The sequence below is a fragment of the Polypterus senegalus genome, chromosome 11 (assembly GCF_016835505.1).
Source record: "Polypterus senegalus isolate Bchr_013 chromosome 11, ASM1683550v1, whole genome shotgun sequence".
NCBI lineage: Eukaryota > Metazoa > Chordata > Cladistia > Polypteriformes > Polypteridae > Polypterus > Polypterus senegalus.
The window spans coordinates 116,263,440-116,288,168 of NC_053164.1; the positions used below are offsets into that span (position 1 = coordinate 116,263,440).

The following is a 24,729-nucleotide window of genomic DNA, read 5'->3' on the forward strand; positions in this document are numbered from 1 at the left end:
TGCAGAAGTAAAAGAAATCATTTAATAAGCAAATACAATGCAGTTACATTTCTTAGCTTTATCATGTGTGTCACCACAGAGCTTAAAACACTTTCACTGACATGAGCTATCACCTGACAACCACTGAGCTCCTGATATGAGTCACACCTGCAGAGGCTTTGGAACATGGAAACCACAATCTGAGCCTCGGCAAAAATAAAAAGAAAGAAACCTTCATGGAGCTGTCTGTAAGCAGGACTCTCCGGTGTATGTTGTATCTTTGGGACGCAACCTGGTGCTTTCTGTCATAATGAGGATGCCGAAAGAAAAACGGTGGAGCATCATAGATTTAATTTAACTGAAGTACATTGCTAGTATTTTAAACGGCGCCTCACTAAGACAGACATTAAGAAAAATATAATTTCTGCAATACAGATACGGCTTTTGGCAGCTAATAGTAATACATAAAACAGAAGATCTGCCAGTTTTGTTTTCGTGCTCTCTCGGCAGGGATCTTCTAAATATAGCACAAAAAGGACATTTTCCAGATTAAAAATAATAATTACTCTATTGGCAGTTGCATTTCTGAGGAATGAGCTCTCCATGAAAAAACAAATGTTAAACGATAACTCCGGAAGGCAGAAAAGGAAAAGTCGAATGTATCCAATAAGTAAAGAGCAACTGCGCAAAAGAACATAAACCCACAAAACTGACAGGTGCACAAGAGATACATAACCATAAATAACCTTTGCTGAATTCTGATTTTGAAAATGTTATTTTCGCTTGTTGGAGAGTCGAACTGCCGGTGTCGTCTGCAGAGAAGCCACGCGTCCAGGTGACGCTGCGACTCCCGCAGCTCCCCCTGGCTCAGCCACCCCGCCACCTCACTTACTGTCCCCGGGATGATGCTGCGCTAGGAGGAGGGGGAGTATCCCAGCATGCCCTTCTACAGCCGAAGATGGATGCTGCAGTCTGGCGCTGCTTTAGTTCGTCGGGCTGACATTTCCAGTTGCCGTTGCGCCCAGCATCCCAGTGCTTTTTTTTCTTTTTCATCTTCTTCAAACTAAACCTTTGGTCGACTCATTGTGTTACAGTATTAGGACTCCTGCAGCTGCAGTCACCTTTCCCTCATATGAGGGTCCAGCCAGCCGCGCCTGTATAAGGGGGCAACAGCATGGACCCTCTGGGCAAACCCTACACGTCTATGAGTGTACCCAATCCTGATGCCAACAGAGGAGAGGGTGACCCGGCAAAAAGAGACGGCGACTTCGGCGCTGGCCAGAGAGACGCTGACGAGTCACTGGAGGAAAAGTTAAAGGGGATGACAATCAGAAAGCAGACTTCGTACAGGTAGGATTTGGACGGGTTCTGTGCTTTCAGTCTTGCTCGCGGTAGCCTTATCGGGAAAAGGTACGAGTTGGGAACACTAAGCTAAATACTGCTTGAAAATGACGACAGAATAGGTGAAAGGGGGAACATGTAAAAATCAAGACTGTTAAAAAATAAAACAAAGTGGAAATCGCCTTTCTGTACTTGGAACTGCCGCTTTTAATCCTCGTATCCTCTTTTGTGTAAGGCACACGTTTCACTAGAAATTCTGACGTTGCCTGGCGATTCCTTTCAGATCGGTACTTTTTAATGACCTCGTGTGGGCACTTTCATGGTAGAGAATTCTTTTTTTTTTAACTGACAACAGACGGGCAAGCTGTAAATGTCACTTAGCGCATTACAAGTCAAACATATTCTAACCAGAATGCTTGTTTAAATCAAATAATGTGGCGCATCGTGCGCAAAATTGTAGAAGATAGATAGATAGATAGATAGATAGACAGAATTTAAAATATTGCGATTAATTATCAACTGTTTTTTTTTTCATTTTAAACAGTTATTTGCAACTTCATAAATATACGTTTATCTGATACAAGCTTAGTCTTTAGGAAAACAATGATACAAATTATTGTATAAATATAAAATGTATTGCTTATTACACTAAATATACATGTCTAGAAAAAGTTTCAATGAGTGCTTTAAAAAGGAAGTTTTTTTTAATTTAATTTTATTTTTGGTAATTTTTTGAGGAAACTCTTTTATATTAATGAAATTCATTGAATGCTCAGAGTTCAATACAATTATTTTGCACTGGAACCTTTTTATTTGAGAAATTTGATACAGAGCACGGCCATCCATCTTCTGTCAATATTTATTTTACATGAAGATCTTGTGCATTTTCTTTGTTATGCTTAATTTTGTGGCACAGTGCCAGTGCTGCTGCCTCACAATTTCTGGAGACTGGGTTTGAAACCTAAATTTCAATCTATATGTTATCCCAGTGTTTGTATGGATTTTTGCTTAGGTGCTCTGGTTTTCCTTCCGTATTCCAAAGATCTGTTTGTGAGGCTGATTAGTGAACTTTGATTTTATATAGCACCTTTCAGTCACCTCTTCATCAAAGAACACATGTAAACTCAGTCAAAAATACATTTCAAAGTAATCAAATCTAGTATAAGATCATTTAATGCATGATTCTAGGCCAGAGCAACTGGGGTGGCCATCCTAGGCCCCACTTCTAGGGGCCAACTGGGAAGTGCACCTCATCTTTAAAATTCACTTTTGAAATTGTTATCTTTGACATACTGCACCATTTGTCTCCCTTGAATCTGTCTTTATCACCAACACTTCATCAGGTAAGTTTGGCATTAATGGTGTCTCCCCCCAAGTGTCAGTCTTCTCCGTTTATTTGTGCTGCAAGAGCCTTGAGTTGAATCTCTTTAAAATAGGCATCCATGCCTCGCATCACATGCTGCTGTTAACTGTTTCTTTATGTTCTGATAAAGTGACTTCTGACAAGCTGAAGTTTGCTGCTTATATGTAAGGTCTTTACTAAAATGAGGTGTGATATTTAATGGACATGGCAATACATTGGGCCACTTTTATTTTCAGAAGTCCTCAACAATAGGGACTCATTATATTATATATATATGTGTATATATATATATATATATATATATATATATATATATATATATATACACATATATATACAGTATATATACATATATATACCTATTATATAAAAAAATTTTGGGTCGAGACATGATTTTTTCTGGAAGACACTTTGAAGTCTCACGAGACTACTTGCATGTCACGCCATACTCACAGACAATTTCTCTGAGACACTTTAACGTCCCACGAGGCAATGAAGTGAGACAAAAGGACAGCTGCTGTACAGGCTTTTAAATGATCGTCATGCAGCGCGACATGCAGATCATGGAGCACGGCAGCAGCAGCTGCAAGCCAGCAGTTGATTCGCCTGCATCTCCTTAGTGTGCATTCAGCCCCAATCACAATGCGAGAAGCAGAGACGTGAAGAGCCAAGCGTAAAGCGCACCCCCGGAGAGAGGGGTTGAGTGGGTTGGCGAGCAAAGCAAGTAGGGGGCAAAGCCCCCTAGTATATATATGTATATGTATATATACATACAAACACACACACACACACACACACACACACACACACACACACAGGGATCTACTGGTTGAGTTGTCTCAATCCCCATGTGGTACATTACATTGTAACAACTACATAGGCCTATAAAGTCTACTTTATGAGTGAGTGTTGGTGTGTGATCCTGTGTGTGATTACGTGTGCCTTACAGTAACTGGCGTCTTATCCAAGGTGCTCTTCTTCGTTCTTGGGGCTGAAGTGCCAGGAATAGAGTCCCTTCCTGTGACCCTGAAGAAAGAAACACACTTACTGAAGTAAGGTAAAATATATGTTTTCATTAGTAAACAATGTTTTAGTATGTGAACCTAAAATATTCTATCCTTCTTATAAAGTAGCTTTAGACCATTGCAAGAATCCTATTTAGACAGCAACCAGAACTGGAGACTCCCACACAGAGCCAGCTTAGAGTTGGCAGTCTGCGTAATGTTCACATATTTGGGAGGTGGCAATAAAATGGAGTATTCACACACAAAAAAATGTCACATGTCAAAACACTAAACACTATGTGTAATCTTTTAGCATTACATTTTTTTCAATATTCTTTTTTTCTTTATGTCAATAAACTCACCTTTTGAATGTACTTTATATTTTATAGTTTTTACATGGTTTTTTACAATATTGCCAAGATTATGTTCAAATCTGCACCAAAGGTAAAATTCAGGTATGTATTGATAAAGTTCTGACGTGTGTGTGTTAGTGCCAGTTAAGCAAGCCTGGTCACTTTACTTGCATGCACTTTCACTGAGTTGGACTCACATGTGGATGGCGATCAAGTCAAAGGTTGGTTCCTGCCTTGTGTACGGTAGAGTTAAACTCCAACAGTTAGATGAAACTGGAATACTCATCACTGGGAGTAACAGTGGCCAAAAAACCTGAATGACTATGGCTTGTTCAGGACAACTCTACAGGGCCTTAAAAAAACTCTACAGGGAATAGTCAAAGTCTTAAAGAGGCTCCTTCTTGGGTCATAGGCAAAAGCTCAAAAGCGGCTTCCCCATGCTGGAAGGGACTCAGGCCACAGCTCTGGAGTAGCCCCTTGATGTGGGCTTGGACAGAACAGATCTCTCCTAAGCCTGAATTTGACCGAGAAACTGGACCCTTTCCAGGCTAGGGTGACTCAGCCTGGGCAGTGACTCAGGCTGAGTGGTAAAGACTGGCAAAGGTGTCTCATTTTGGACAGCAGTGAAGACTGAAATTTGTGGCTTTTTTTGGACAATCTCTTCTACACCCAAGATAGGGTCTTTAGGTAGCAGGACTAGAAAGGCTTCCATTGGGCCTTCAATCAAGTAAGCATGTGGGACAACAAGATCGTCCTTAGGCTGTAATGACTGGACTGCAGGAGCACCCTCTGAACTCAGAGACTGGAGCTCATTTATTATCTGCCTTATTTTGTGAGCTATTCTGATTATTCGCTATAGTTTTATTTTTACTAGTAGTTTTCAGCCTCTCACCTTAAATTTGTTTCTGTGTTCTGAAAACATGTTTTTCATCTGTCTCATTATAAACCCCAAAACATAATCTTACTCAATTAGTTCTAATTCTATGGTGTTGTGCTCCGCTGAAGGTATTAATGGTTCTGTGATCACAGAAATGCATGGCACCTGCAACTGTAAGATATTAACGCAGTAAGTTCATCAACTAACTTCTCGTCCTGTTTTTCAACAACTTTTCCAATTCATCTAACAGATCAAGGACCTCTTTGCCTGCTTTACCAAAGTTACTGTCTTTAACAGTTTTAAAATTGTAGTAGACTAATCAGAAGGACGCCTCAGAACATAATTACAATTAAGTTTGGCTAGTTTGCATCTCAAAGTAGTCTTATGTGGATTGGCTTTCTATAGATATGAGATCGGATCAATATGATTATAGTTATGAGTTAGCTAATGAGGTAATTAGATGGCTAATTAGAAGGGAATGAACTACTAAAATGGCAGAAGAAGCAGTTTTCTACTCAAGATATATAAATTATTAAAATACAAGGATTAAAGTAAGAAACATAAAGAGAAATAAAGTTAAATAAATCCAAATAAGCCACAAATAATGCAAAAAACAAACAGCAAATATAATAAAAAATCTAATATATATTCAGAGGAAATCACAGAAAGATAACTTAACCCTAACACACTCAAGAAGACACTAAGAGTAAAGTAATAGAAACCCGTCACAAGGATGGATAGCTGAGAATTAGAGATTGCAAATTATTAAAAGCTCTGATGGTTTGACAGAAAACAGGTTAATGTTTAAAAGGAATGATATGCTTAAGGAACAGTGAAGCAAACACTGAGTGAATATGTAGGTTAAACAAACTACTATAATACATGCCTTGACATATTAAATTTGCATTACTTTTATGTTTTTCTTGATACTGCCACTGTACATGATTTAAGATCCCTCTATACATTCATGAAAAAATGGACTGATTATATAAGCACATCACTGGATTCTGCCCTTGTATATTACTGTCAAAAGAGCTAACTCTCTCTCTCCATCTCTGTATACATAAGGTCATCTGAAAAAGTAAGTACACCCCATGCAAAATGTTGACTTTGTCAACATATTTGAACAGGCAAACATTATATCTTCATGAAAAAGAATCTTCATATACAGGTGATATACCTGAATAATAAAATACAAGAGAAATTGGCATTTTCAATCATTATTCAACAAAATGTCAATACATATAATGGTCTTATATTGTAATGGCCTCAGAGTCTGGTATTTCCCCATTTAGCACAAATGACTTCTGGTAAGCATTTTGAATAATTGCCAATCAGTCTCTAACATTGGCTTGGCAAAATTCCTGATCACTCCGCTAGGCAAAATGGTCAGATGTTTGTGGGTTTTCTTGAATGTACTGCCCATTTTAAATCCTCTCATAAGATTTCAATGGGATTCAAATTGGGGCTTTGACTAGGCCAGTCCATAACCCTCCATTTCTTCTTTTTGAACTATTTCTTGGTGGATTTGCTGGTGTGATTCAAATCACTACCATGTTAAAAAGTCTATTTCTGGCTCAACCTCAACTTTCAGACATTCTCCTCAAGCACACTTTGATATGATGCAGAATTATAGTTCACTTAGTGACTGCAAGCTGCTCAGGCCCAGATGCAGCAAAGCATCTCCAAACCATAATATTTCTAGCACCATGCTTCACAGTTGGTATGAGGTTCTTCTCCTGAAATGCTGTCTTTGGTTTACGCCAAACATGTCTAGTGTTAGTAGGTCTAAATAACTATCTTTGATTCATATTTCCAGACCACATTGTCCCAGAAGACTTTGCCTATCAACAATTTTCCTTTTTTTACATGACTCTGTATCTATCTATCACTTTGACACTAACGTTTGCAAGAGTTACCTGGAGATCACGTGATTCAATTTTGGGGTCCTTGGGGAAAGCATTCATTTGAAATCTACGTCACTTGAGATAATTTTCCTTAAAGTGGAATGATTAATTTCCTATAATTGGGTAATCAATTCCACCTGCATGCTTCCTAAGGAGGGTCTAATCATTGGCACTTAATCTGGAACACCTGATTCTAATTAGATGGATTTGAAGTGGTGATAAATGTAGGCTTGTACTTATCTTTCCACATGACAAACCTAATTTTTTGTTAATTTAGATTATGAGAATGAATACGTCATGCCAATTGTATGTCTAATTTGTTCAAGTATATCACCTTTATCTGTAGACACACAGACATGAAGATCTAATGTCTGCCTGTTCAATTATGTTGAAAAAGCCAACAATTTTCCATTTCTCACATGACTCTATCTATCTATCTATCTATCTATCTATTTATCTATCTATACTGTATATATATATATATATATATATATATATATATATATATATATATATATATATATATTTTTTTTTTCATTAACATTACCCCTACTGCTCCAGAGGGAATTTCAATTTGTTGTTGAACAATACCAGAGTGACAGAAAGGGACATGGACTGTGCCGCTTTGATCAAAAGTGAAATCATTCATTTTCTGACTGATTCTCTTCCACTCTAGAGCAAATGCAAACCTTGTTAGTGATGGTGCTTTATTTTCTCTCTTTCTCCCATGACTGCCCATACCAGTACCCATGAGACACTACCCAGACTTACTGTATGTGTATAATAATATGTATTATGATTTCTACTGATTTGTGGCTCACCGGGTTGAGGTCATTCATATTTATAGCCGAGGGCAATAGAGAAACAACAGGGTAATAATGTTGTAGAAGTTGAGAAAAAGTAGCTGCTACAGACTGCAAAGGCCACAAGCCTTTTGGTTATCATCTATTTATGGCACTACTGCAAGACACAGAGTGATACACTCTGCATACAAGCATTTACAGTAGACAAGCGGTGGTGGAGCTCTCAGCTATCTTCCCTCCTGTACTGATGCTGGAACCAATAATTGGCCACAATCTAGCAATGCCATGCAACGTTTTAGAAATTAGGCTTCATGCAGCTGGCATGTCCTTTTTGTTTCTGATCTGTGGTTCACACTTTTTTTCCATCAAAAAGATAGAAATATTAATAAATCTTTTATTATTAATATTATTATTTCACAGGGTCTCATATGTTTTCTGACTCTTACAGGGCCCGTTAAAGTTTGTTTTGACCAGCGCTGTTCCATGTGGCTAATTCTTATGCATTCTCCTGCATCCTTTCCATATTGGATCCAGCATGTGGCCATCGTGACTGCGAGGTCAGTTTCTGCTACTCCTTACTAGCAGTTAAAGTATACCTACCAATAACCAACATCAGAGCCACAGAGCCTCAGTCGCAAAGAGTTGGATAGTTTGTGACTATATGGCCAACTGTCTGGTCCAAAATAGAGCTGTAAATTGGTACATGACTGTATCGAAGTATATTGTGAAAAGATAGACACAACAATGTTAAAAGGTCGTGGCTCAAAGAAGTGACATAATGGCAGAAGAAAAGATAAAGGTTTAATATTGTAGTCTATCATAAGTAATTGACAATTTGCCAATAGGGTCATTTCTGCCGTAGAGGTGGTCCTTCAAATGATGAACTGTTCTAGTCTGCATTGCCTTTACAGTCATGGCCGAAATTATCGGCACCCCTGGAATTTTCCCAGAAAATGCACCATTTCGCCCAGAAAATTGTTGCAATTACAAATGTTTTGGTATACACATGTTTATTTCCTTTATGTGCATTGGAACAACACAAAAAAACAGAAAAAAGCCAAATCTGACATCATGTCACACAGAACTCCAAAAATGGCCCGGACAAAATTATTGGCACCTTTTCAAAACTGTGGGTGAATCGTTTTATTTTAAGCATGTGATTTTAGTTTGAACTCACCTGTGACAAGAAACATGTGCTGGCAATATAGCAATCACACCTGAAGCCAGTTAAAATGGAAAACAGTTGACTCAACCTTTCTGTTGTGTGTCTGAGTGTGCCACACTAAGCATGGAGAACAGAAAGAAGAGCAGAATTGCCTGAGGACTTGAGAACAAAAATTGTGGAAAAACATCAACAATCTCAAGGCTACAAGTCCATCTCCAGAGATCTTCATGTTCCTTTGTCCACTGTGCGCAACATAATCAAGAAGTTCACAACACATGGCACTGTAGCTAATCTTCCTGGATGTGGGCGGAAGAGAAAAATTGATAAAAGACTGCAACGAAGGATAGTCCGAATGGTGGATAAAGAGCCCCAATCAACTTTAAAACATATTCAAGCTGTTCTGCAGACTCAGGGTGCAACAGTGTCAGCTCGAACTATCTGTCAACATCTGAACGAAATGAAATGCTATGGCAGGAGAGCCAGGAGGACCCCACTGCTGACACAGAAACATAAAAAAGCCAGACTGGAGTTTGCCAAAATGTACTTGAGGAAGCCAAAATCCTTCTGGGCGAACGTCTTGTGGAGAGATAAGACCAAGGTAGAGCTTTTTGGTAAAGCTCATCATTCTACTGTTTACAGAAAATGGAATGAGGCCTACGAAGAAAAGAACACAGTAGCTACAGTCAAACATGATGGAAGTTCTAAGATGTTTTGGGGATGTTTTGCTGCCTCTGGCACTGAATGCCTTGACTGTGTGCAATGAAATCTGAAGACTACCAAAAGATATTGGGGCGCAATTTAGGGCCCAGTGTCAGAAAGCTGGGTCTACACCAGAGGTCATGGGTGTTCCAGCAGGACAATGACCCCAAACATACCTCTAAAAGCACCCAGAAATGGTTGAAGACAAAGTGCTGGAGAGTTCTGAAGTGGCCAGCAATGAGTCCGGATCTAAATCCAATTGAACACTTATGGAGAGATCTCAAAATTGCTGTTGGGAGAAGGTGCCTTCAAATCTGAGAGACATTGAGCAGTTTGCAAAAGAAGAGTGGTCGGAAATTCCAGCTGAGAGGTGTAACAAGCTTGTTGATGGTTATAGGATGCGCTTGATTTCAGTTATTTTTTCCAAAGGGTGTCCAACCAAATATTAAGTTGAGGGTGCCAATAATTTTGTCCAGCCCGGTTTTTGAGTTTTGTGTGAAATGATGTCAGATTTGCCTTTTTTTCTTTGTTTTTTTGTGTTGTTCCAATGCACATAAAGGAAAAAAACATGTGTATACCAAAACATTTGTAATTGCAACAATTCTCTGGGAGAAATGGTGCATTTTCTGGGAAAATTCTAGGGGTGCCGATAATTTCAGCCATGACTGTATTTACTGTTGAAACCAAAAGAGGTGGAGTCAAGTGGTCACCCAGAAGTGACGTTTTTAAAAGTTGCCTGGATGTTTTTCCTTGAGACTGCAAGGTAACAAAGTTGGTGATACTGGCTATGAGATTTTCCTCCTGCTGGTCCCTTGTGTCCTCACAGTGACCTTCTCAAAATGTGTATCTGGCATTTCATGATAATGAAAAAAGACATTACCTAGAGAAATAAAATATATGATTGTATATTAATATCAACTTACATAATGCAACAGAAGAAAACTTGTGTAAAAACATTTTTCAACTGTTACGGTCACAGTAATGGCTAAGTTCTAAAGTATGCGTGCATCATATGATGATCCTTGGAGCTTTGCATACACCATGAGGATGATGAGGTCAGCGTTACGCATATAACCACACAATTTTGTGCTTTAATACCATTTGTAATTGTGCCAGGTGGACTCATTAATTGTTCCTATACTTTCTTCTACTTGTTCTACTTTAATGCACAAGATTCTTCACAGAATACAAGAATTTTGTGAAACTCCACTTGATTTGACTTTGCTTTAGAGTATTGGAAAAAACTGAAACTCGTGTCTTAAGAGCGCTGACTGTATGATGTGAATAATATCCCTGTGTAGTCACCAGACAAAGCCTGAAGCAAGAATAGAGAGGACTGCTGTTATCTTAGGAGATGTATTGTGCATGGGTAATTAATGTGACAATCAAGGTCATTGAGCAGATGAGGCAGTCCAGTCAAGATACACTCATTCTTATCAAGCCAATGCCATTGCTAAGAATTCATCAGAAATTCCATGTGTCATGTTAAGTAGTGCAACTGGATATAGACCTTAAATAATACCTCTCATCTAATATCAATAACTTATTTATAGACACACAAAATGCTACATATTTTGTAGGATAAATATTGTGTGCTGCAGAGGATAGTACAGTAGATGACAGACATTTTTGGCTGAGAGTGAACATGAACTTGAAATAATGATTACTTATTTTTTCTCTTTGAATTATTTCAAATGAAGCAAGGCAGTAGTATTTTAGGAAAGACGATCCATTCCACTTTAAACCATAAACAATAATACTTTTGAACAGTGGAATAAAACATTGTCAAAGATTTTAACAGTAGAGAATCAGGACCAAAATAATTTTTATCACATCATCCACTCAAGTCCTCTGATTAGAAATTTGGCTGAAATAAAAACAATAAGAACATTGTTTTCATAAGAAAACATGAAATAATAAATACATATAACTCAGGCCTCATTTCACAATGTTTACCATAAAGTATATTATGTTTATTTTGAATAAACATATTGAGAGATGGCTTAATTAAACTTGATCAAAAAAATAATAGGAGTTTTGCATACTGTAGTCAGAAAACTAAACATCTGAAATCTTCCAATTCATTCATTTTTGAGTCTGCTTTTTAGAATTCAGGTTTTCAGGGAACCACATTCCATCCTAGCAGCGTGGAACATAACACAAACTTCAAATCTGGATGAAATGTCACATTATATCAGGGCATTCTAATCCAGTCACCCACACTACTGCATTTCCACCGGCTAAGTAAAAGTCTCCAATTACCTTGTACGTATTTTTGGATTGTGGAAAGCAAAATAAAATCAAACAAAAATAATAAGTGGACAGTGACCTCCCTAGGAAACTGAACCCAGGTCTATAAAGGTTTTAGCCAGAGCGCAGACCACAGCAACAATTAAGAATTTGTAAAGTAATTCATACAGGTAAAATTATTGCTTTCTTCCATTGTTAGGAAACATGCTACTACTTGTAAAAATATAATTTACTGATAGAAATTTTACAGTTATTGCAACCTAATTTTTATGTATTTAGATGTTATGAAAATGCATTTCAAAACGTGACTGTTTAATATTTAATTAGAATGTATAAGAGCCAATCTTAGAAATTTAGTGCTTTAAGTTAAACTCATGTTAGTGTTCGCTTAATTTGAATAGAATATAATTTTCTTTCATAGCCATGGACAATGGTTTAGTCTTTTACCCCTGCAAGATATTATGAGATAGAACTTTCCCACTATATCTACAATACTGTGTGTTAATTGAGTCAGTTGTTGTTTAGAATAGGTCCCAGAAGTAGCAGGGACTGAAAGACCCATTTGCAGCATGAAAATTGGATATACATACAGTTCTTTTGCTTTAAGATGAATACTTTGCCTTAGTAAGCATCTTAAAACATTAGAAAAGTGTAGGCAAGAACAGGCCATTCAGCCTAACAAAGCTCATCAGTCCTATCCACTTAATTCTTCCAAAATTACATCAAGTCTAGTTTTGAAGGTTCCTAAAGTCCTACTGTCTGCCACAATAGTTGGTAGCGTATTCCATGTCTATAGTTCTCTGTGTAAAGAAAAACAAATGTCTGTGTGAACTTTACCTTTAACAAGGTTCCAACTGTGCCATGTGTTCTTGATGAAGTTATTTTAATTAACAGTCTCAATCCAGCATATCACTTTCCTTCATTATTTTAAACACTTCAATCATGTCTCCTCTTAATCTTCTTTTGCTTAAACTGGAAAGGCTCATCTCTTTTAATCTTTCCTTATAATTCATTCCCTGCATCCCTGGAATCAGCCTGGTTGCTCTTCATTTTCTAGTGCTGCTATGTCCTTTTTATAGCCTGGAGACCAAAACCATACACAATACTCCTGATGAGGCCTTACTAGTGTGTTATAAGCCTTAAACATAGACTTCTTGGACTTCCTGAACACTGTTAGGCAGTTGATAGAGTCGAGTTCACTGCGACATCTAAATCCTTCTCATAAAGTGTACCTTAAATTTTCAGACCCATTGTGTATTCAGACCTAACATGTTTACTTCCTACATGTAATACTTTTTTTCTTTTATTTTATTAATTTTATTGCAATCCATACAAATCAATCAAGTTTTTACAAAAAGAAAAATTGAGTTAAGGACAAATCGATCCCCACCCCTGACTACATGTAATACTGTACATTTACTGACATTAAATTGTATCTGCCACAAATCTGTCTGAACCTGTTGTCCCTCTGTAATGTTTTAACAGACTCTAGATCATCTATCAACCCACCTAGCCTGGTATCACCTGCAAACTTATCCATCTTGATATTTATATTCCTATTCAAAAATGTTACTTTTTTAAAAATAGCAGCGGCCCTAGCGCTGAACCCTGTTGGACACCACTCTTAATATCGGCAAATTCTAATAAGGTTCCTTGCACCATACCCATCTGCTTTCTGTGTCTGAGCCAATTTTGCACCCATCTGCACCCAACACCATTGAATTCCTACTTCTTTTAGTTTGATTCCCAACCTTTCATGTAACACCTTATTAATTGCTTTCTGAAAATCAAAAAAATAATATCATATGCTCCACTTCGATCATATCCTTTTGTTGCTTCCTCACAGAATTCCATTATGTTGGTAAAACATTACCTTCCTCATCTAAACCCATGCTGACTGTTCACTAACATTTCTGTTCTTGCCATGTGTTGCTCAATCTTCTCCTTAATAATTGCTTCCATGAATTTGCCTGTGATGCACATTAAGTTTAACCAGCGCACAGTAACTTCCTAAAAATAAATGTCACAGGTTTATGTATGTACTCATTAACTTACCTTAAGAACTTGCGGATAAATGTTATCTGGTTGCATTGGTTTGTTTGGTTTCAGTTTATTTAATCTTAGCAACACTGCTCTCTCTACAATTTCCTAATCCCTTAGTACCTCCTTAGTAGTCACTTTACTGTTGGCAGCTTATCAAAATGTGAGTTTAATACATTTGCTATTTCACTTTCTGTGTTTTATAATTCCCATTTACTATTCCTGATGCACTTTACCACCTCCTTGGCTGTTTTTATATAACTAAAGTACTGAAAGAATCTCTTTGGGTCATCTTTTGCCTTATATGCAATATTCCTCTCTAACTGCTGTTTAGCTTCCCTCATATCCTTCTTGTTTGCCCTCATGCTCTCATATACCCTGTATAAGAGATTTGCAAAGCCCTATATAATATATGGTGGCGCAGTGGTAGTGCTACTGCCTCGTAGTAAGGAGACCTGGGGTCACATCCCAAGTTCTTCCTGTGTGGAGTTTGCATGTTCTCCCCGTGTCTTCATGGGTCTCCTCCAGGTCCTCCAGTTTCCTTCTACCGTCCAAAATATGCAGGTTAGGTGAATTGATGCTCCACAATTGGCTGCAGTGTGCAGTTGGTGTGTGTGTGTTTGCCCTGCGATGGACTGGCACCCTGTCCAGGGTTTGTTCCTGCCTTGTCCCCAGTGCAAGCTGGGATAGACTCCAGCAGACCCCTGTGACCCTGGTCAGGACTAAGTGGGTTAGAAAATGATTGACTGACTATATAATATATACACATATTAATATGAAAAGTGCAAGATGGTGAATGGTGTCCAATCTTTGGACTTTGTTAGAAGTCTTAAAAAGTTTTGTTTTCTTAAGAAGTGCCATTGTTTTGTGGCTGTTATGTGTATTGATGTAGTCCTGTTGAATGGCGTCACTTCATTTAAGTCTAAAGTCTTCTGAAAGCTGATTCGCATTTGCTTGTATTCACTATTTCACCCTTTATGATATGCATCTTGGATTATTGTGCCTCATGGTGTCAGTGCCTGCAGTATGCCTTATTTCAAACTTTACACCTGCTATAATATCAATAGTTATCTTCTGTCCTGAAGAGGCAGCTTCTCCGTAGTGCAACAGACATCAACTCATAAGCCCATTCTCCCCACATAACCCAGAGGGCACTATAATGGATGATCTTTAATTCTTACTTTTACTTGCCTGAGTGCACAGTTTGGGAGGATAAACTACTCTAGAAATAGTTTAGATGCTTTTGCATTTGTGCTTTTACTTACCGATGGACTTAATTTTGCCCTTCCAAACACTCAATAAGTATTGAATTTTTTTCACAGAATTCTATCACAGATTTGTGCCTCTTTTTTAATGTTACAGTTACAGTTCTGACAAGCTCTGTCAGTAATGGGACTGTCAAGTGCGCAGTATTTTTTCTCAAGTCACCTTAGCCAAATGATTTGACCACAGAGTGACTCATTCAAGCTTGAGAGTAGTTTGACATGGGAGCTAACATTGGGGAAAAAGTGCTTAATAACACATACACAGACATTTCGTTTTCTTTTTAATTTCATATACAGTATGTTTCAGTGTCTATGGAATTTCCACTCTGTTTTCAAAACAGATAACTATTTGTGTAGATCAGAAAAATACGGTTGTATAGTTTATAGTATAACAAAAGTAGTTGTGCAAAATAAACAAAGGGTGAATTCTTTCTGAATGCACTGTTCTTGGTTACATAAAGTGGAATTTTTCATTCTTGTAGCATTTAATTAAGTTTTCATTAAAATTATACCCTATCAGAATAAAAAGGGTCTGAGAAAATGACCTTATATGTGCACAAACCTAGTTTTTGTTGGAAACCCACTTTCCAGTCATTCATTCATTTATTCATTTTCTTAATCTGACAATTCTAATTCAGGATCAACAGTGAGATAAATGATGTCATGACAGCACCAGGTGCAAGGCAGGAAACAAAACAGATTGAACAGCAATACAGTGCAAGGCACTCTCACAGAATGACAACAGATTGTAGAGTCCCTTATGAACATAAGTTACATGGCTTTGGTATACTGAGGGAAACAGCGGTACTGAGTGACATTCCACATGAAGGTTGACAGAAAGGGTAGATTCTGCTAAGGGCACTGCGATATCTTAAACAGAAAGCTAAAAGTAATAACTTGTATGTTACACTTCAGCAAGTAATATTTGTGGCATATCATTATGCACTGCGGTGGGCTGGCACCCTGCCCGGGATTGGTTCATGCCTTGTGCCCTGTGTTGGCTGGGATTGGCTCCAGCAGACCCACGTGACCCTGTATTCGGATTCAGCGGGTTGGAAAATGGATGGATATCATTATGCAACAATTTTTTTTGCAGCTGAGAATTTCAAAGGGCTGAAGTCTCTACTGGTGGTACTGGGCACAAAACAGGAATTAATCCTGCTCAATCCCTTTTAGGGCCTACTCACACCCACACTCATGTTCAATCCAGTTCGGAATCTCTAGTCAATGTCTTTGGCTTGTGGGAGGATTTATTCACTGTCCATGAACTTACTTTGGTATCTACAAACTGAATGACAGGTTAACATATCTGTATTGGCCATTTCTTTGTTGATGCTTTCCTTACAACAAAAGGAAAATTTCAGTGCTGCCGGCTCCATTTACTGTAAATGCTGCTACTGCCTCATTTTCAGTACAGGCTGAACACAATTTCATTCGACTAGCTATTATGTTTAATGTTAGTCATAGCAATCAGCTCTGTGAAAGCACCGGGTGCAGAAAATTTAATAAAGAAAAGGTAAATTGTTGTCAACAGAAACTTAACTTTTTTTTTTCTCTCTCTCACCCTCTCTCCTTCTTTTGGCATTGCAAGCATTCATTTATGGATCACGTCTACCTCTATTAAGAGGAAAGTTAAATTATTTTTTTTTTTACATTTGGAACCATTATAACTTTTACCAATGCTCTTGTCAATATCCCAAACTGCTTTTTTATCTGTTGTTTCAATTTGTAGGAAGTTGTATGTTTCTTTCAAAATGTTCTAAAAATCTCTTTCATTTACAATGCAAGAAAGATTTTATATAATGTTGATACTACATTTAATGTTTCTAAAAGCCATTTGTTTAAAAAGTGCAGACCTGCTTATTGCCAGCAAAACTCTATCATATCTTCTTCAAATGTTTTCGCTCATATTCACTGAAGATGCTGCATAACAGCTTTCTTTCTTACTGCTTTTCAAGAGAGGATATTACAAGAAAATCAGTTTAGTCATTTACAGGATTGCACACTTACAGAGAAAGGTGCATACTGATAAATACAGACATTATAAAATATACCAACATTTTCAGCTAAAATCATTTGCGAAAAAGATTGTGTTGATACTTCATTGAAAAGTGGTACCACATTCACAAGAAGGAGTGGGTTGTAGTTATATGGTGTGCTATACTGTCATGCTTGATAGGTGTGTTTGAGCTTGAGCTTAGGAAAATGTTTTTCTGTATAAGTTAGAAAAATAAAAGCATTTTGGGGATTCAGTACGGTCCTGGCAAGTGTTACATTCAGCACAAATATTGCAGCCACCTAAAGCCATGATAACTAGATATTCAGATCCATAATTTTAGGGAAATGCGTTTACATCAAAGAAGCAAGATGAAGGCTGGCAGACCATCTCAGGATGTACTTTAGAGAAGTCTGGAGCTCATCATAACATTATGCAGTAGTATACCTACCCAACCTGTGACTACACAGGCTTTTCTTTCTGTGTCTGTCCAATATATTCAATCACAACAAAACTATTCCTTTTCTGAAAAAAGGGGTTCACATCGCCACCAGTTCAAGTTAATGATTGTATGTTTTTTATCAACTTTTTTGACAATGCTAATATGCTTTATCTTACTCTCATGCCTCTTTCTGTGTGAATTAGATTTGTGTCTTCACTTCAGCCCTTTCTTGATTTTGCTTGCGCTTTCATGATCCTGCTAGGTTCTGCTAGGTTCTCTTCAATTCTTTCGTAAAAAGAGATACCCAACATAAAAGGAATAGGTTCCTTGCCTCATTTTCTAGTTTTTCATTTGAAGGTACACTAACTGTGTTGGGTGAAAACAGTTTAAATTGTACTTGGAATCAAGGGACAGATTGTTGAATGGATTACTAGCCAGGGTTGAAACCAGACAGTAAGAATGTGAAGAAATCTGAGATATGAGAACAGAACAGAACAAGGTCAGGTCAAATAAGAGCACTATACAGAGGCCAAAACAACAGAAGTAATACTTTTACCACATACGATAACTCACACTAGTTTTTTTTAGATTGAATTCATAAACTTGAAAACCAGAAAGTCACCTTTATGTGAATGAAGAATAATAATAATTTTTAACATTGTCAAAAAAAAGCCAGATCATGACAGTTGGAAAAACATTCCTCATTCTTCATTGAGAAACATGTATAAAATGTAATGTATTACACCCATGAAAGTTTCTTAGATATTAATTTTGTTCTGGACCTACATTATTACCATCTTTAGCACGAAAAAGTGTGGAATTTAACAAGGAATATAACAGATGACCATTGCTGCTGATGTTCCATTAATGTCTACCAGTACGTAAATTTCTCTCACAAGTCCACAATGAGTTCCCTTGTCATTAGAACAATCTAGATGAGAACAAACCATTCGACCCAACAAAACTTGCTAGTCCTAGCCATTTAATTATTCCAAAATAACATCAACTCTACTTTTCAAGGACCCTAAAATTCTACTATCTACCACACTAATGACAACTGATTACAAGCATCTATGGGTCTCTGGATGAAGAAAATCTTCCTAATGTATGTATGGAATTTACCCTTAACAAGTTTTCAGATGTGTACTTGTGTTCTTGATGACCTCGATTTACAGTAACAGTCTCTATATCCACTGTACTACTAATTCCCTTAATACATTGAAACACTTCAGTAAAGTCTTCCCTTAATCGATTTGCTTAAATTGAAAAGGCTCACCTCTTTGAATCTTTCTTCATAGTTCATCCCCTGTAGCTCTGGAATCAGCCTAGTTGATCTTCTCCTGACTATTTTCTATCACTACTGTCGTTTTTGTAGCCTGGAGACCAAAACTACACATGGAACTCAAGGTGAAATCTAACCAGTGCTTTATAAAGCTTGAGCAAAAACTCCTTGAACTTGTACTCTACAAAATTGTGATAAATAACCTAACATTGTCTTAGTGGCTTCTTAAAACTGTCTGGCAGTTGATACTGAGGTTACAAGTCCACTCCAACTTGAAAATCCTTCTCATGATGTGTACTTTCAATTTTGAGACCACCCATTGTGTATTCAAACCTAACATTTTTACTTTCTACATGTAATACTTTGCATGTACTTACATTAAATTTCATCTGCCACAAATCTGCACAAGGCTGGAAGCTGTCCAAGTCCTTCTGTAATGATCCAATGGATTCTAGATTATCTGACAATCCATCAAGCTTGATATAAGGCTTGTTACTTATACAGTATTCCTATCCAAATCATTTATGTATATTACAAATTGCGGTGGCCCTAGCACTGACCCTGGGGAACACCACTCTTAAAATCACCCAGTTCTGATAAGGCTTCTCACACCATAACTCTCTTCCTTCCTGTGTCTGAGCCAATTCTGCACACATCTACACGTCATACCCTGAGCTCCCACTTCTTTAGTTTGATGCCTAACCTCTCATGTGACACCTTATGAAATGCTATCTGAAAGTCACAGTCAAAAACAAAATGCTTTCTGAAAGTCCTGATATTCATGCCAAGTTGTTGATGTAAGAAAGTAGGATACCACCCACCTCCTCTTATTTCTTTATAGATGTCAGCTGAAGGCCAGCAATCGTGATGCCTTATTTACTCAAAAGGTCTTTCCCACTCCTTAAGATGACTGCATTCCTAATCAGAGCAATGCCACAGAGGAAGCATATTTGTTTCCCAAAAGAACCATTCACATGAACATTCCAGAAGGAACCTTTACTTATTTAGATATTTAACAGGCTCCATAAATAACTATGGATGCTAACATATTTGTCAGATACTAGTGAGTTCCTGCTTTTAAATGGGCTGTTGTTACATATAGTAACAGAGACTAAGTTCAAATTTTCTCGATCTGTTGTGTCCTGCTAGGTAGCATTCTATACATTAAAGATTCCTGCTTTGTCCAAATATTAGGAACAAAGTCTAAAAAAAACTATTTCTTATGCAAAGAACTCTTCTCAGAATGAAACTTTGTCAAGCAGTGGTTCTACTAGGAATGACAGAACCCAGTAAAGAAATGATGTGAGGTAATAAAAAAAAAAACAACAAAGGCAAAGAATGAAAAATGCTGTCTTAAGTTTGGATGCACCCTATATGGTTTAAAAATAAACTGTTCAAGGGCGAATCTACTAAAAAATGACCATGCAGTTTAATTTATTCATCCATAAAGCCATTTTCTGTTCCAGTGCAGAATAGGCAGGACTGACAGGAACCAGCTTTGGATGAAATGCCAGTCATCTTAGGGCAGACACACATTTAACACCCACATGGACTGTTAGGGTTGGATTGAAAAAATAAAGAACAAAGTTAAGGTGCCAAGCTTAATTGCAAAAAGAGTTTGAAATACAACGTGGAAGTGAGAACATGCTGTAGAAACGTTTAGACACAAGAGGGGGCATTCATTGTATAGCTGCAACTTGCATAACTAGTAGTTAATTGAGCCAATTATCTCACTCAGGCATTTCTTTTTTTTTTTTTTTTTTTTTTTTTTATTTTTTATTTTTATTTATTAATTTATTAATTTTATTACAATCAATACATAGCAATCAAGTTTTTACAAAAAAAGAATTATGCTAAGAACAGATCGATCCCCACCCTTGAGAGAGAGCAAGCAAGCGGTGTAAAATTTAAGGCTTTTAAAATACCTAAATCAACAAATTCTATGTGCTTTATGAAATCATTTCAAAATATTACTGACCAGATCCTGCCAGGTTTTGAAAAAGTCTGCACAGATTCACTCAGGCATTTCTTAAGATGGCAGCATGTCTATTTGAACAACATTACAGGACTACTTGTTCCTTTCAGTCATCTTTGTGTAAATGCCAGTTTTAATTATTTGCCAATGGCTCAAAATTAGTGATATAATAGCTTTTGAATCTGAGAAATCATTCAGACTAAATACTATATACTACAGTGATCAGTCTTGATCATTTTTCAGTGCAGACTTGCACTTACTCTGTTAACCCCTTTGCAGTAGACGTGTAGATAAAGTGAAGTATATGGGCAAAGGCTGCAAATAATCATATAGATCTGTTAGTACCATATGCATCATACATAAAATCTATTTACAGATAATACAAGAGACCTGCTTGAAAGCATAATTTGTATTTTTCAAACAACTCAAGAAGCTTTAATTGATATTTTATAACCATTAAATAACAAAATATATGCCATCAGAAAAATTGATACACTGGACCAAACTTGTACATGGTTGTTCAAAACCAAGCCTAAAATCACCTCCCTAACAGGTGTGGCTGCCTGATCAATGTCAATCATCCTTCTAAAACACCTAGAAGTATACCATTTTATTTGAAAACTACAGTCTGATCAAAGGTAAAGAGCTGGCTTGTCTTATGGTATGTAATGATTGTTCTCCACGCTGTCAGTGTGGTACCCCAGTGTCACAAGCTTAGAATACCTGAATTTATTAGGATTTGTGCTCTTATAATTATCTACATTTATATCATTTCATGTGTAGTAAATGTCTGTACTCCTGGATAAATACATAAATAACAACATCTTCATACAAGATAATACTCAAAGTAGAAACAGCTTCACAACTGTCCTTAAATTACTTATCAGGTAAGAAAGGAATTAACCTAATCCAAATACCTAAACCGGTTTATTTGTGTATCATATTGTTTCTAAGGATTAACAAGCCACCCTATAGTATATGCCATATACCCTAAATTATATGCCATATATGCTGTTTTATGTGAGTCAATTTTTGCTTGAAAATTTGTTAAATTTTGTAGTTCCCCAGAAATTAAAATTTTCAGGAAAGTCGATCGTCTATTTAAAACTAGTCCTTACTTTTCTAAAATCAAGGTTCTCAAAACCTTGCTTTAGAGAAATATATTATTGATGTACAAAAAGATTAGCTATATAAGCATTACTTTACGTATAAAAGTAATCGACCTTATAAATTCAACAATCAGTATTCAGTAGCAGCTATGAGAACTGTTATCATCATTTTGCTTAGAGGCATTTCTGCTCATTTTAAGTGCTTCAAATGCATCCACATTTTATGTCTGTCCTACATCAACAGCTCACATTAGGACTTGCCAAATATTTCCTTTGGGTTGTGATGTTCACTTTGACTCAGGATTTTCAAAGCAAGATAATTGTTACTCATAGTCCATTCTTTGTTTGATTTGCCAGCATTTTTAGCATCACCGTCACACTAAATGATTCCTTTTCAGCTCAAGGACATTTATTGGATGGAGGAGCTGATATTCTCCACTGAAGTATCTTTCTGTAGCTCTCAATTTATACGCGTAGTTCCCTCATTAACAGGAAGGTTTACATGTGGAGAAGCAATCACACCCCACAATGCTCATGCTGCCAAGCTTGACTGTGAGTATAAGGTTGTTTTGATGGTAGACACTACTACATTTTTGTCAAATATGGATTTTCTATGTTGTGACTGAACATATCAATTTAGACTCAATTTTCAGAGAGTATTATTCCTAAAATCTGTGGAATTATTTAGATGTAAGCAATATTTTGTTCTACTGGCCTCTACTGAATGCCATTACAATAAATCGTGTGTCATATTTTTGAGGTGCAGAATAAACACAGACATCGTCATAAGAAAACGGGGATGCTATTTTTTACAGATCATGTCTGACATTTCATCTTACTTTGTACAGTCAGCATCTCATGGGCTTAAGATTTCTCTCGTTGTGGCCCATCTGTCTTGTGTTGATTTTATTACCTTCTCCAAATTGATGAGCACTTGCAACACTCTTTTTTGCATCATCTAGATTACAGCATGGTATATTACACAAACCTGCATTGAAAAGACCATTTTTACCAAGTGTGTTGCCTTTATATAGCTGAGCACCTCTCAGATTTTGTCCAGGTAGTTTGCAGATTAATTTCTTAACTTTGTTTGTAATTATTGTAGCACTAAATTATTTTTGCACCTTTGACCGACCTTAAGGATTTAGTATCTCCATGTTTCCTTCTGATTATTCTTTTAATACTACTGGGAACCCTTGACCAAAACACCAGCTGCTTGTCTGAACTTTCATATACTAATATTTTAAATACTGATTTTTGGCATTATGCATTATTACTCCTCTCGCTTACATTGCTGTTTTACTCTCCTTACATTTCACAGGTTCATTCTGCATTACTGTGTTCATCACAAGGAAATCATTTCCTGCATCTGCTTTTCATTTTGTCCTTCCGGTCTGCTCTCTGTAGGTTCCTGTCTTGTTTTTCTGGAGCAGTGCATCTGCTGAGCATTCTGCCAGGTTGACAGATGGCATCCATTTATCCTGAGTGTTTTCACATTTCACCACAGAGCCAGTGGTTTCACAAGGCTATGCAAATGGGAATGGCAAAGAATTTATATCTGTTTGAGAAGTGAGGTAAAAAAGGAGATTTTTTAGTACTTAATTTCATATTATCACAATACACAATAGAAATGTCTAACAAATTAATTGGTTGCAACAGCCATAAGTTACATTCATTATAAAAGTGGAAGTATTGTTTATAGTTTGGACTGATTTGCTAATTCTCGGATCACATACGTAATAAAAGTCTTAAGTGAACTGCACAACACTGAAATGTCTGTCAGAATTCTGTGGCACTGCTTTTTGTTCACCTACATTATATCCCAATTCCAGCTGGCATTATAGAAAGTCAGATTTTTACCTAGAAGCAATAAGATCAAAGCAGCAAAACAGATTAGACATGATGCCAATCCATTGCAGGCTGCACACCCACTCACGCTGAAGCAAATTAGAAACATTTATCAACATATTTGCATGGTTTTGGACTGCAGGGAGAAAAAAATAAAACCACGTAGAACATATAAATGTTACGCTCATGATGCTGAAACCCAAAAATGAACTTCAGATCTAAAAATTTTGGTTGTTATGCTCTTTATGGTTTTAAGATCTTAAAGATCAAATCATAGAAAGTTTAAAAATAATTCAATAAAAAAATAAATACAGCATTTCTGAATATTAATATTTAAGATAATAAAAGATTAAAAAATAAATCAGAGAACCATATGAAAAAAGCCCATTATGTTATCTTTAAATGCATATTCACATATGTCAAGAAAAAACAAAACAGAAGCAGAGGCTTGACAGGCTATTTTAGAAGAGAGTTAATGAACTCAATACAAGTTCTTCAAAAGTGTTCCTTGTATTGATAGTTTTCATTTTTTAAGTAATATAAGATATCACTTTTTTGAGTTACAGAAGCTCGATTCATCCGATTTAAGCAAGATGAGCTGACTTGTGAGCAATGTAAACGTGAGCATGATCTTATTTCATGGTATTACTTCAAATAAAGCTCTTACGGAACTAGGAGTGATTCCAAATCTATCTGACTAATAAGGAAATATTTTGCCCTAAAATCATTTCAGTTGGGGAAATCCACAAACATATGACTTAGTGAGGCAGGTTTTTATTAACCTTGCAATTGCGATCCTCTCCCTGGTAGAATTGAAATCATTTTAATCTTGAAAAATATGTGTGATGTATAATTTTAAGGCTATATTGGTATATTGTGCATATTACTGAAGTATACCAGCCTGCTATGCAAAATCTCCCATTGAAAAGCACTGGTAAATTTGCAAACTCATCTGCCTTAAAACAGAGAAACATTCTATGTAACATCAACTATAAATTAGTTTACTTTTTCCATTTTACCTTGAGAGTGGT

At 36.8% G+C, this 24,729-nt stretch overlaps 1 protein-coding gene across 10 annotated transcripts in view; it reads left to right on the plus strand.

The window, feature by feature from the left end:
* The first annotated feature begins 212 nt into the window (after positions 1-212).
* Positions 213-24,729, plus strand: part of dgki (diacylglycerol kinase, iota) — a 288,696-nt gene continuing 264,179 nt past the window's right edge. For 3 of the 10 annotated variants that reach the window (XM_039769554.1, XM_039769556.1, XM_039769555.1), the window contains exon 1: positions 213-1,329. In XM_039769554.1, the coding sequence (XP_039625488.1) occupies positions 1,154-1,329 (176 nt within the window). In that variant the 5' untranslated portion in view covers positions 213-1,153. Of the gene's footprint in view, positions 1,330-8,092; positions 8,185-24,729 lie in introns of those variants that run through there. The other 7 variants (XM_039769550.1, XM_039769558.1, XM_039769560.1 and 4 more) reach the window with 3 other exon arrangements.